Genomic DNA, 13,011 nt, shown 5'->3' with positions numbered 1-13,011 from the left:
CTTGCACTTTCTTGCCTCACTTACCAAGTTGTTCATTACCTTTTCCCAGTGTTTTCAGAAATCAAAGGTTGAAACACAGCTGTATGAATGCAGTACAAGAAAAGTGATCCAGGTATAAGGGGTTAATCTTTTATTTTCAGTGGAATATTTCATCATTTTAGAAATACACTAACAATAGCTGGATCAAAAAGACTGATACTACTCTTGTGTCTGTGAGGTAAATATGAAGTTACAGCAAGCAGCTGGCTAACTTAGCTTAGCACAAAGAACTGGGGAAACAGCTAGCCTGGCTCTAAAACTCACTAAGAAGGTTAATTAATAACCTTATATCTCATTTGTTTAACCCTTTAATGCCTGGAGCAACATCACTTCATGTGTGGTGCTTTCAAAAGTACAGTTTATTTCAAAAACATTGGGAAAAGACAGTGAGCATGTTGCTTATAAATGTTTCACAAATTAGTAGGTTTAGAACATTTTTTTTAAAAGGGTAGGGAAAGAGTTCTAGGGAAAGAAGAAAAAAGCCAGGGAAACTATCCTTATAGCTTATTATCAAAATTGAATGTTTACAATTATGTTACAAAACCATAATTTTATCCACTTTTTCCAGGTCATTTCCATATTAGTTTGTTCTTTAAACTCATCCCAAATTTTATTATTTATTTATTCATTTATTTATTTGTTTTACTAATTTTCAGATCATTTTCTTGTACCTTTTTAACCAATTTATTGCTATTTAGGGGTAATTTCGTCTTTCATTGTTCTTTGCCTTCTTACCATGTTTTTGAAAGAAATCAAGCCAATGTGCTCAGGTTTCAAAGGATTTATCTGTGTTGAAACAAATCACAAGCCCCTTTTATACAAGACTGCACTATAGAGCTTCTGTATTGCCGTCTTTATGCTGGTTTTGCATTATTACACAGATCCAAACAATGACTGCATCATGCCGCTCCGGTGTGTTATTTTAGACAGCATGCCGGCATTGTGGAAGCAAAAGAGGTGTGACAATCGTGACACTGAGCACAACAGCATCGACCTCTCGTGTGTCATATAACATATACGCATCTGCAGCACTTTCTAAATAAAACAGTAATAACGACCTCATTGTTTTCCTGGTTCGTGGATATTTTCAGCAGCTGTCTTTATCTTTGAATTAAACGCTAATTGTTATCAGCGGCTTTTTAAATCACCCGCAATATGTTTGCCAACATAATAATCAAAATGTCGAGAGTGTTGAGGCAGCATAATGGCTCGATGTTCCCGCCTCGAACAGTTAGTGTAAGAACAGCTTTTGTGTCAACTACGTGTTGTATTTTAAGCTTCAAAATTCTGGTTATAGGTTAAAGATGAGGAAAGTGTTGCTAAACATTCAATACGCTGCTTGATTCCGTATTGATCATGAGGCACTCGTCACCGCGTTTGTCTCCCATTCAGCAGCAGAGGAGCTAAATGGGCAGAGTGATGTTAACCCTTTGATTTGTTCTAAAAACATAGCAGGAAGGCAACAAGCAACTTACCAAGACATAGCCCAAAAATAACAAACAAAACAAACAAAAAAAGACCTAGAAAAAGTGCTGAAAATAAAAAAATAATAAAAATATATTTGTATTCATTTTATATACCTAAATGTTTTTGAAATATTAAATTATCATAACTGTACATTTTTCCCATTTTTTTGACTATTTTCAAATAATCCTCCCCTGTTATTTAAGACTATTTTTTTTAGGTAAAATTTCTTGCAATTTGTGGAACATTTCTTGCCATGTTGGTTATTGCTTGCTTTTCCCCATGTTTTTAAAAGAAATCAAACCAGTTTGCTCAGTTTTCACAGGGTCGAATAGCTTGTAAACAGACTGCAACACAAATATATATTTAAAAAACTGATAGTTAGTTCAGGTTTTAAAGGGTTAATAATTTTGCTACAGTCACAGTCAGGACTCGCCCCCAGGGCAGCACGCTCTAAAAATGTGCACACTTTGTGGTCACGGTGCTGTGCTTTGGATAAAAGCATTAAGCACAATAACACACACACACACACACACACACACACATATGCAGCACCGCTTCATCTGTGTGTTTGTGTCAACAGGCTGAAGCTGCAGGGAACACACACACTCACTTCTGGGGAGGACGGAAAGATGAGATGGACAAAGAGCATCACACCACTCATCACCGGAGCGACCGCCACACATCCAAACAGAAAAAAAAAGAAAAGCATCATGAGGAAGAAGAGGAGGAGGATGAGGAGGGACTGTGCATCGCCACCATGGACCGGCCTCTCTCTCTCTCTCTCTCTCTCTCTCTCTCTCTCTCTCTCTCGCTCTCTCTCTCTCTCTCTCTCTCTATCTCTATCTCTATCTCTCTCTCACTCAGCTGTTTGTTTTAAATCGGTGGATCTGACCACCTCTGGGTCGTGTTTGTCTCTGTTACATTTTAAGATGTGAAGAGTCAAATCCCCGTCAGTCACTGGTTTTCAAAAAGTTTTGTTGTCTTGGGGTTTTCTGTGCTGGGAAAAAAAAACCAAAACTACTTAAAACTACTTTTTAAGTAGACATTTTAATGCAGATCATTTAAAGGTCCAGTGTGTATGATTTCTGGGGATATATCATCAGAAATGTATTCTATGAAGTGTTTTCTTTGGTTTATAATCACCTGAAAATGAGAACCGTTGTGTTTTCGTGACCTTAGAATGAGCCGTTTATACCTACATAGGGAGCAGGTCCTTGTCTGCGTAGACTGACGTGTTGCACCGGCATGTTTCTACAGTAGCCCAGAAATCCAACATCTGGTGACAGATAGTGACATTTGAGTTTTTTCAGCCATCAAAGTTCGCAGCCCCTCTGCAACGAGAGTGTAAACAGATTTCTTTTTTTAATTTGAGACTGCTTTAGTCAGTGTTTATACCAGTTTTAATTATCCGGTTGGTTTGATTTGGGGAAGACCAGACTTCTGTGGATAATTCAGCTGCTGTTAAAAACCTCCTGAACAATGAACACTGAAAGAATTCTAATCTGCAGTCCTCACCACTAAATACCCCGAAACTTAGACACTGCTCCTTTAATTTATATAAAGTTTCCATTTTTTGCCTTTTGGCTGAGGAGCCAGCTTAATTAACCCTTTGAAACCTGGATCGACATCACTTTCTTGCGCTGCGATCAGATGCCTTTCACATGTATGTTTGTGAATTCTGACCAAATTGCTTTCTTTTGAAAAAATAAAATAGAACAATAATAATAATAATAATAATAATAATAATAATAATAATAATAATAGGAAAATAGGCAATAAGCATCCTGGCAAGAAATGGTCCGCAAATTTCAAAAAATTAGATTTAAAAATATTTTTAAAGAAATGGGGAATATTGTTCAGAAACACCCTATATTTATAATTATCTCAATTATATATTTAAAATGTTTTACCACATTATTATTATTTTTGGGCACATTTATTTCAGGTCATTTTCCTTGCTTGTTTTTGGTTGTTGATTGTTGTTTTCTAATTTTAGGTTTGGGGGTTGTTTTTTTTACTTTTTACTCTCTTTTTTTGCAGATTTGTGGGTCATTTTTTTCCTAAGTTGCTCATTGCCTTCTTCCCAAGTTTTTTAAGAAATCGAGTGAATTTGTTCAGGTTTCAAATGGTTAACCTCCACCTGCTGAACAGTTATACTGTGGCCTCCATCAGTTTTTAGTCTTTCTCATCACACTCTCGTTTGCAGTCGCTGTGAACTTTTTTTATTGCAGCTTTGAAGTTTCTGTTGTGAGTGATTGTGGTGCGCATCTTCAGTCCATTAGTGTTCATCATGCAGGGATGGGACTCCACCCTCCAGCCTGCTCTGCTCTTTGGGTTCATTTTATGGCTTTTCTTTACCTGGTTTGTTAGATTATACACTGTTTTTTTGTTGTTTTTTTTTCACCAGACACACTGACTCTATTTTTTTAAATTCTAAAGACATCTCGACGCACTGAAGATCTTTGAAAAAACCTTCAGCCCGTCATGTTTACGTAGATGACGATGTTTTAAGTGTGATTCAGTTTGTGTTCTTCATCAGAGCCAGCTGTGCAGGCCTGCTGATGCAGAATAATCAGACTTCATGATGCTCTCGCCCGCATCAACTTCAAGGATCAGGTGTGTAGCTCAAGGGCACTTTGACTCATCTCAAATCCATCAAAATACCAATTATGTAGTGACAGAGGCGGCGGCCCGTGTGCTGTTTTTAATCATGTCATTGTGTGTCACAATCGGGAAAACATTTTGATATTTTCACTGACAGACTCATTTGTGAATCATCAGTCCGTCTGGTCAGAGTTCCCCGCTCTCTTTAGATGACACACTGCCTCTTTAATTATTTTTTTAAATCGAGGGTTCGTGGTATGAAAATGAGTGTTACTGGCTTTACATGAAATATGTATATTTTTAAACAGCCATGTCTCTTTATTTGAAATAGTTTTAAATCAAAGTGTAACGACGTGAATTATGAACAGTTTATTTTGGAAGCCTTCACTCATACCTCAGCAGATCAAGGGCTTTTTTTTTAGTTTGGTTTGTTTCTGAGTTTTTGTGCTTCTGCAAAGTCTTTAAATCATGCCCGTGGTCCCCCGTGGCGTTTGTGGACACTGGGATAAATGGGTTGCTTTAATGTTTTTGTGTATCAGAGGAATAAAAGTGATGCATTTGGACTGAAAGGAACTGCAATATGTACAGTTTTTAACATTCCACAGTTGCAAAATGTAGCCTGTTAGCTATGTTTTTTTTTTCTTCTTGTTTTTTTTTTTTTTTTTTTTTGCATATGGATGTTTGTTTTCTGAGCTTCACTGACTGTAACGAAGGCAGGAGATATTTCAGTGAACATCCATTTCTACAATGTCCTCCTGTTTGATACATGAATGCACTCTGAGTGTAGCAAGGCTTTTTTTTTTTTTTTTTTGGAGTGAAAACTGTTTTCATAAAGATTATCAGGACTAGCATGAATCCAAAATTGTAGCTTTTTAATGTTGTCGAAGCCATCGATGAAGTAAATTTTGCCCATCGGCTCATGGAGAAAAAAGACGTTTGTATTCACATGAAATGTAAAGCCTGCTGTTGCTTTATCAATTTTTGTTTCTCTCATTTAGCCAATAAATGTTTGTTTTTCTCTGGCAGCTGGAGTCAGCTCTGGTTTCTTTAATAGGTGTGAGACATCCTGTTATCTCTCTCAGCTCCTCGAATATCGCCGCTTTGTCCATGATTTCAGCGTCGGGCATCAGCGCACAGAAGCAGGTCTGCGCAGTGTGTGGCCGCTTCTTCTGATGCCGCCGGCAACAAACCAAACTTGTCAAATATGACCCTTTTGTCAACGTACTGCGACACTTTTCACTGTGGTATGATATGCATGCAGTGACGGTTACGTAAAACTTCCAATTAATTGCTGTAAAATAATTTTATATAACTGTAAATATTGTTCAATATATAATTATAAATATAGTTCACTTGACATTTTTCCTTTAGCTTTTTTCAAAAAAATAGTCTTCTACATCTACTAATCTCTTAATTGTGTCTTCCTTGTTTACTATGCAAATAATGCCGTCTTCTTTGGTGCTCACCATTTCAGTAAAATTACTGAATGACTGACTTGTGGACAATCTCACCAAGCTAACGATGTGTGGAGCATGTCCATGTTGACAAAAGTTAGGGTCATGTCCTTTTTTAAAAAAATTTTTACACTCTTATGAGGTGGTATTTCAGGCGATTTGAAAGAGCCATATTTCGCAAAACTGCAATGGAAACACTTTTTTGGCTTTTCTAGGTCACATGATGCTATGGCTATGAGCTTGTCAGTAGGAACTGGCTCCCTCATGATGCAGCAGGAGCTACAAGAGCTGTTATTGCATCACATAACTTCAAAAGTTGAGTGGATCTTCCAGACGTTTTGAATCCACAAATCCTCTGTGAAATTGTGGACTATCAGCTCCCAGAAATCCCTCATATGTGGCAGCTCCCATGTACAAGGAGCCTTTCCATTATCACTCGCATAACACGCCTACATGGCCTTGGATTGTAAATAATGACGGCTAGTGTGATGGCTGCAACAGAAATAAAGCTGCTAATGTTTTAAACATCCATTGCCATGTTGTTTGGATAGTGCAGCAGATGACCACAATAATAGTGCACTTTTTGAGAAAAGCATGACATTTCTGACGTTTCTCAAAATAATCCCCAGACATGGTTGTGGGCACTATCATGCAGGAACTAACTACACCCACCAACCGCATCAACATGCAGAAGGAAGTGTGCACTGTCTAATGGAGAAGAGGCTGGTGCTCGTGACAGAGCGAGATGTAAACATTAATGTCGTCGTCATCGACTGAGCTGTAACCTCAGCTAGCTCAGTGGTGCTAGGTATGCTTGCCATAGATGCATGCTTCCTTCTGCACAGAGATATGCAGAAAATAAATAAAGAAAAAATATTCCTCCATGAAACTGCTCACAACAAGGTCTGTCAATCATCCGGAGTCAACAGGTCATAATTTCTGCTTCTATAAGGCCGACATCTCTGACAACTCACATGAAAACTCTCTACACTGATGAACAGCAATACAGGTAAAAGAAAAACTGTGTGTTTTTTTGGTGGTGATCTGTCCCTTTAGTTGTAATGATGATGATGATAACGATGATGATGGTGTTCAAAATCGAACAGTCCAGCTCTGTGCAGTGCACTTGAGTGGAGCTTTGACACAATAAACGGGCATCCCCAGTTTAGTTGGAAATGACATCTCAATTGTTTTTCTACACTGTTTGGTTCTAAAATTAAACATGTTTGAACATCAGATGGCGAGGAATGGTGGCCAGCTCGGATTTGACCTCTCACGGTCCCCAGAGGTCAAATCTGACTTCCCTCCACATCTGAAAATAAACATTATGGTATGCCCTAACTATGTTAGAAATGTCATGCTTTTCTCAAAAAGTGCACAATTTTCACAATTTTGGGAGCTTCTCTGCTGTACTTGGAATGTTGTCGCCAGAGAAGAACAACGCTGTTTTATCGACATTTTGAAAATTTTGCTTAAGTTTTGCGCAGATCTGTAATGGAAACCTGCCTACTGACAAGCTCAATTTGCTAGACTAACTTACTTGCTGTCTTTTATGTGTATCTAGATAAGAGAGTTTGTAGATTGTATACCTTGATTATTTATTACTATGAAGTTTATCTGTTGCCACTGCACAGCCCTGGACTTTACTTGACGATGCATTTATGTACAGCGCTGTTTTCAAACCACTTCAGTTTCTGGTTCAGTGTGGCAGGAGTATCTTTGTTTTTCACATGATAATTCTGTCTGAAATTCTGTATTCATGCTGCATTCATGTTTGACATTTCATACAAGAATCGTCCCAGCTAGCAGGGAACGTTCCCACAACACTGGCTAACATTACCTACAAGTTTCAGTAATGTTTTAAAAAAAAAAAAAAATTTGAATCTAATGTTCAAACAACGTTATAACAATGTTTATCATTACAAACAATGTTCCTGTAAGGTTAAAAGCTGACTAAGATGTAACGTTATAATTGCAACATTCTAAGGATGTTTTGGTGATGTTGAGAGGTGACAGATCATAGAATGTTCTTTTATAAAATGTTCCCACTATGTAACATGAGAACAAAGGAAGAAGGAAGGAAGTATGATTGAGGACTGAGATTACAGAATTGTTTCATGAAAATGTAATGTGTTAACAAACAAAACAAACAAAACATTTTAAACATTTTTGATGTTTATAGTAAGTTTTACCCTAACTTTAAAAAGAACATTCTGGGAACTAAAAGAAAACTTGGAAACGTTATTAAAACAGTGCATTGTTTGCGTTGCACCATTCTCAGAACGTTTTTAGAACCAGAAATTGCTGGCTGGGTAGATGTTTCAGTCCACTGAGAAAGCGGCACTATTTGTCCAGGCTGAAATGACGTATTTAGGCTTTCTGAGGCGCAAGGGCATAAAAAAAATCATTAAAAATCGCACCCGGTGCAGCAGTGGGGCACCAGCAGAAAGTTGCATGACGGATTTTTCCACCGTAGAAGGCAGTTGTGCTGCATTTTCTAAGCATGGGAGACATAAAAATACTGCTCCGTGTTGAAGGCATGTCTGAAAGCGTGCCGATGTGCTGAATTAAGATTGCTCCCACTAAAATATATGTGTGGATGACCTCACTGCTCTCCTATTCATCCACCAGAGACATGAATTTATGTCCCGTTCAGCAGGAAGCGTGGCAATATAAAACCATTCTGCCTCGTGCACATATTGAATACCCAGAGTGCCCTGTTGTTGTGTTTGAGTCCTGTCTCGTGCGTGATTTTGACCTTGCAGGCTGCTGCAGGACAGGAAGAAGAATGGCCCCATCGCTCTTCTCCTCATCCTCTGTTAACAGCACTCAGCCTGTATTTTATGGCTGCAGCCGGTGACTCATCTGCGTAGGGAAAGCTTTTTTTTTTTTAATGGTTTAATGCCTCTTTATAGGCTCTCGCGACCCACTGCCGAGCGGATTTTGCGGGCTCGAGGAGAAAATCAGAGGCGGTGATAATTTGTAGATGAAGACTGCATCTCTCCCATCTTCTGCTGCGGGACGTTTTCTCTCAAACTATGACCCAATCGTTGGGTGTTGCGTACTTTCAGCCCCTCCTCGTCCGAAGCTGTGTCAAGTGAGACAGAGTCACGCAGAGCGGCGCCGGAAACCTGGCGAATTTACCTTCAAAATAAGAGTCAAGCACCATCCTCATTAAATAAACGTCCTGCCTCATTTCTCAGGTTCAGTCCTTAAGTAAGAATAGCAGAACTACAGGGTAAAAAGACGTTTAATCTTATGTCCACATTACAACCCCCAAAAAAAAACAAACAAAAAAGTGATGTTGCTCTAGGTTCAAATGGGTTTTTTTTTATGGTGGGGGAGGGCCATGTGTTTTTCCCAAGTCACATCGGGACACTCAAGGAAAAACATTTTTAGCTTCAGCGAGGGTAAAACATAATATGAACAAAATAAAATAATACTAAACTTAACTAAAGCCGTGACCCCCTCCTCTGATAAACAGTACAGAAATATTTTTTTTTCTGCAGTTAGTCTATTGTTTTGAAAAGTCATACCGGAAACAGTCTCTGTGCACGTGGTGACTTGACAGCGGTCCCATCCAGCTGATGCCAGAGCCAGCCTCCTTGAGTTCAGTTTGCCCGGTGCGCACTGAGGACTCAGCGGGGTCACGGAGCTCCACCGTCCCGCGGATAAATCACCGGAGGAGGCTGCGGGACCCGAGCGGCTGCCCTGCGGCTCAGAGCGCGTCCTGCACCGGGACCGGAGGAGAGGAGAGCCGCGGAGGGGAGAGGGGGGCAGCTGGCTCTGCTGTCCGGACTCAGATGAACACTCCACACTCTGCAGAGGAGACATCATCGTCGTATCCAGTTTTAGCGTTAATAACAAGATGAAAGCCGCCGGCAGGCAGGTGACCGTGACGGCAGAGAAGCTGAACGGGGACATGAAGCGGAGGCCGAGCTACCCGGGCGAGCTGCGGGCCAAACACGCCAACATGTCAACTAAGATTTGGGTGAAAGTCGCGATGGCGATCGCCTATTTCCTCTGCGTGTCCGTGGCCGCGTTCATCCTGGTGATTTACTACGTGTTTTTCTGGACACCGGACTCGCATTACAACATCACCAGCACCGAGCCACCAAACCGCACCGACTGCCTGCCCATGTCGGGATGACTACACGGCGCGCGCACATCTACACACATCACGTAGGTGACTGCACACACCTGACACGCGGCTGCAGCAGAACGGACGGACGGATGGGAGCGCGCGGAGAGACATCCCGAGTTTGGGATGGTGACTGAGGACCTGAGGGAGGACAGAGGGGGGCACGCGCTGCCGGGATGCATCAGTGTTCCGCATGCAGGATGCAGGTGGGGAGGGGGTGGTGATGTTTTTGTTGCCAGCTTTACCCAAACACCCAGTCCTGAGGGGTTTATATGTAGGGATGCACGATATTGGATTTTTTTTTTTTTTTTTTTAGCTGATATCCGATATGCCCATATATTACAACTCACTTGGTCGATATCTCCGCTTTTTTAAAATTTTATTTTAGTGCTCATCAAGTCTCTTCTGCAGGGAAATTTATTTATATAGAACATTTCATAAAATGTTTTACAGATTAGATTAGATCAGGTCAAAGTTAATTGTAGCTCGATCACAAAGCATGCCACAAAGGGCTGTGCAAATCACGATTTCATTTAAGTTTGACTTTGATCTATAAAGTCCAATATTTAAAAATCATAAATAGCCTTAGAGGACGTTATGACATCTCTCTGTCCTTTGACCCAAACAGCGGAAAAGTAAAAAGTTCCCAATAAAACAAACAAACCAAAAAAAACCCCTTTATTGTAATTAACAATGTAATTAACTCTACGCTTTCAATTAATTCAATATTAATTCATTAATAATACATTTTTTGTACATGCTCACTTTGGTAATAATAACAATAATAATAATAGTAATAACAACTTAATATATATACTAAGCTATCAACTTTTAGTTCTGAAAACGTTCTGAGAATGGTACAATGCAGTGTGTTAGTAATGTTTTCAGTGGCAAGTTTTCTTTTAGTTCCCACAATGTCCTTCTTAAAGTTAGGGTTACATCCTTGTTTGTTTATTAACATACGTTACATTTTCAGTTAAAAAAAATGTAACCTCAGGCCTCAATAACTCATAAACATTCTGTTCATTCGTCCTGAATGTTGCTTTTAAAATGTTCTTTCTTTGTTCCCATGTAACATTGTGGTGATTTGTCACCTCTAAGCATCACCAAAACATCCTCAAGATGTTGCAGTTAAAACATTACATCTTAGTTACTATTTAATCTTACATTATTTGCAGCATTATTTGGGATGATTAACATCCTTAAAATGTTCTCTGAACATCAAATTCATATGTTTTCTTTAAAACTGCAACGTGTAGATAACATTAGCCAATGTCGTGTCATTTTAGAGCCAATGTCGTGCTGATATTATCGTGCATCCCTAGTTGTATGTTTTTGGCATGTTCCTGTCACCAGACCGGATGGACGTGTTTAGTTCCTGGTCCAATCAGAGTCTTAAAAACCTCAGTGGAGGGACGTTTTTCTGTTCTTGGTTGAGTGTTTTACTGCGTGGGGGAGAAAATGGTGGTTTCCTCTGAAAGTCAAACATCCTGTCAGTCATGGGCAGATTATGAGACAATAGGCCCCCTGGGCACAGAAACGTAAAGAGCTCCCCAGACTGAAAGAGTTTTTTTCAACCCTAAAACGTGGAGCAACATCACTTTCTTGTGCTGCTTTCAGACGCCTTTCACAAGTATTTAAACCTTTGAACTCAAAGAAATTGGTGCTTTGTCGTTCAAAAACATGGGGAAAAGGCAATGAACCACAAATTGTAAGAAATTAGTCATTTGGAATTTTTTTTTAAAGCTTAAAAATGTTTTGGGGAAATAAGCCCCATAAGGAAAACTTTATGTATAATTACCATTTAACACATACATACAATTATGCTACAGAATTATTATATGTTTTTAAGCACATTTTCCAGGTCATCTACTTGTTTTGTTTATTTAAACTTTATTTTTGTTGGTAATTTTTTTAAAACTAATTTTAGGTAAAGGCAATTTTCTTGTACTTTTTTTTTTTTTTTTTTTTTTTACTAATTTCTCTATTCTGCTATTTAAACCTTTGAACTCTCAGCAAATTGAAGCGATTTCTTTCAAAACCATTGGAAGACAGGCAGTGAGCAACTTGGTAAAAAAATGTCACTCAAATGTCAAGGAATTAGTAGATTTAGAATTTCAAAAGAAACAAAAATCCAGGGAAAAATATATTGGAAAAAATATTTCTAATTATCATAATTACATATTTAAACTATGTTACAGAAATATATAATTGTCCTGACTTTTTTGCCAAGTCTCGTTTGCCTTATTGGTTTCTTTTTTTGTTATTGTTGTTTTTACTAGTTTCTTTTAATTTTTCTGTTTTTTCTACTAATTGTCTGGTCATTTTCTTGTACTTTTTACACATTTCTTGCATATTTTGCGGGGTAATTTTTCTCTCGTTGCTCACTGCCTTCCCATGTTTTTGAAATTAGTCAAGCCAGTTTGCTCAGGTTTCAAAGGGTTAAATGATGCTGTTGGTTGAAAAAGTACAGCTGAACTGTAGTATTCAGTTCATGCTGTCTGACTCTGCACAGATATGCTGAAGCACGCTGTGTAAAATATTACTGTAAAGCAGAGCTGCTGTCAGACTCATTTATTTGACTCATATTGCTGTGTGAGAATGAAATGTTGACTTTCTACTCAGCAGAGCTGCAGCCATGAATTGATTTGTCGATCCTCAAACTTTTAACCCTTTTAAACCTGGAGCGTTGTCACTTTTCTTATGCTGCTTTCAAACCTTTCCAAATATTTCAACCTTTGAACCCTGAGCAAACTGATGCAAGCCCGTCAAAAACATGGGAATCAAGGCAATGAGTAACTTGGTAAGAAGTGTTCGACAAATTACAACAAATTAGTAGATTTAGAAAATGATTACAAAAAAAGCTAAAGAAAAATGTCTAGGGAAAAGATTCTTTTCTGAAAGCCAGAAAAATAATTACTCATTTGAAATGATTTTCCATAATTATTATAATTTTTTTCTCTCTTTTTTTGGACAAATTTTTGGGTTATTTTCTTGTACTTTTTCATAATTTCTTGCTAATTTTTGTGTCATTTCTTCTTTCGTTGCTTATCGCCTTCTTCCCATGTTTTTTAAAGAAGCAACTTTTTTGCTTAAATTTCAAAGAGTTAAAAGTTACATTTGACTCTCAATTGATTATCGTGTGGTTTTGGACTGTTGGTCAGATAAAACAAAATCTGAAAAGGTGACCTTGTGGGAACTTATAAATAATAATTGATAATATGATAAATAGTTGCAGGCCTAAGCTGCAGTGTGCAGCTCAGCTGTAATATGAAGCTAAATCAAAATACTGAAATATTTGTTTTT

General features: G+C 38.5%; 1 protein-coding gene across 1 annotated transcript in view; it reads left to right on the top strand.

The window, feature by feature from the left end:
- ccdc9 (coiled-coil domain containing 9) overlaps window positions 1-5,135 on the top strand; it is a 42,947-nt gene extending 37,812 nt beyond the window's left edge. Inside the window, 1 exon segment of the mRNA XM_088079333.1 lies at window positions 2,087-5,135. Coding sequence (XP_087935459.1) covers window positions 2,087-2,091 — 5 coding nt within the window. The 3' untranslated portion in view covers window positions 2,092-5,135.
- Window positions 5,136-13,011: the final 7,876 nt, after the last annotated feature.

Source organism: Plectropomus leopardus, chromosome 6, assembly GCF_026936395.1.
Source record: "Plectropomus leopardus strain MGB_pleo_1.0 chromosome 6, ASM2693639v1, whole genome shotgun sequence".
Lineage (NCBI taxonomy): Eukaryota > Metazoa > Chordata > Actinopteri > Perciformes > Serranidae > Plectropomus > Plectropomus leopardus.
Note: the sequence above shows the minus strand (reverse complement) of the source record. Positions and strands in the feature narration are given on the sequence as shown.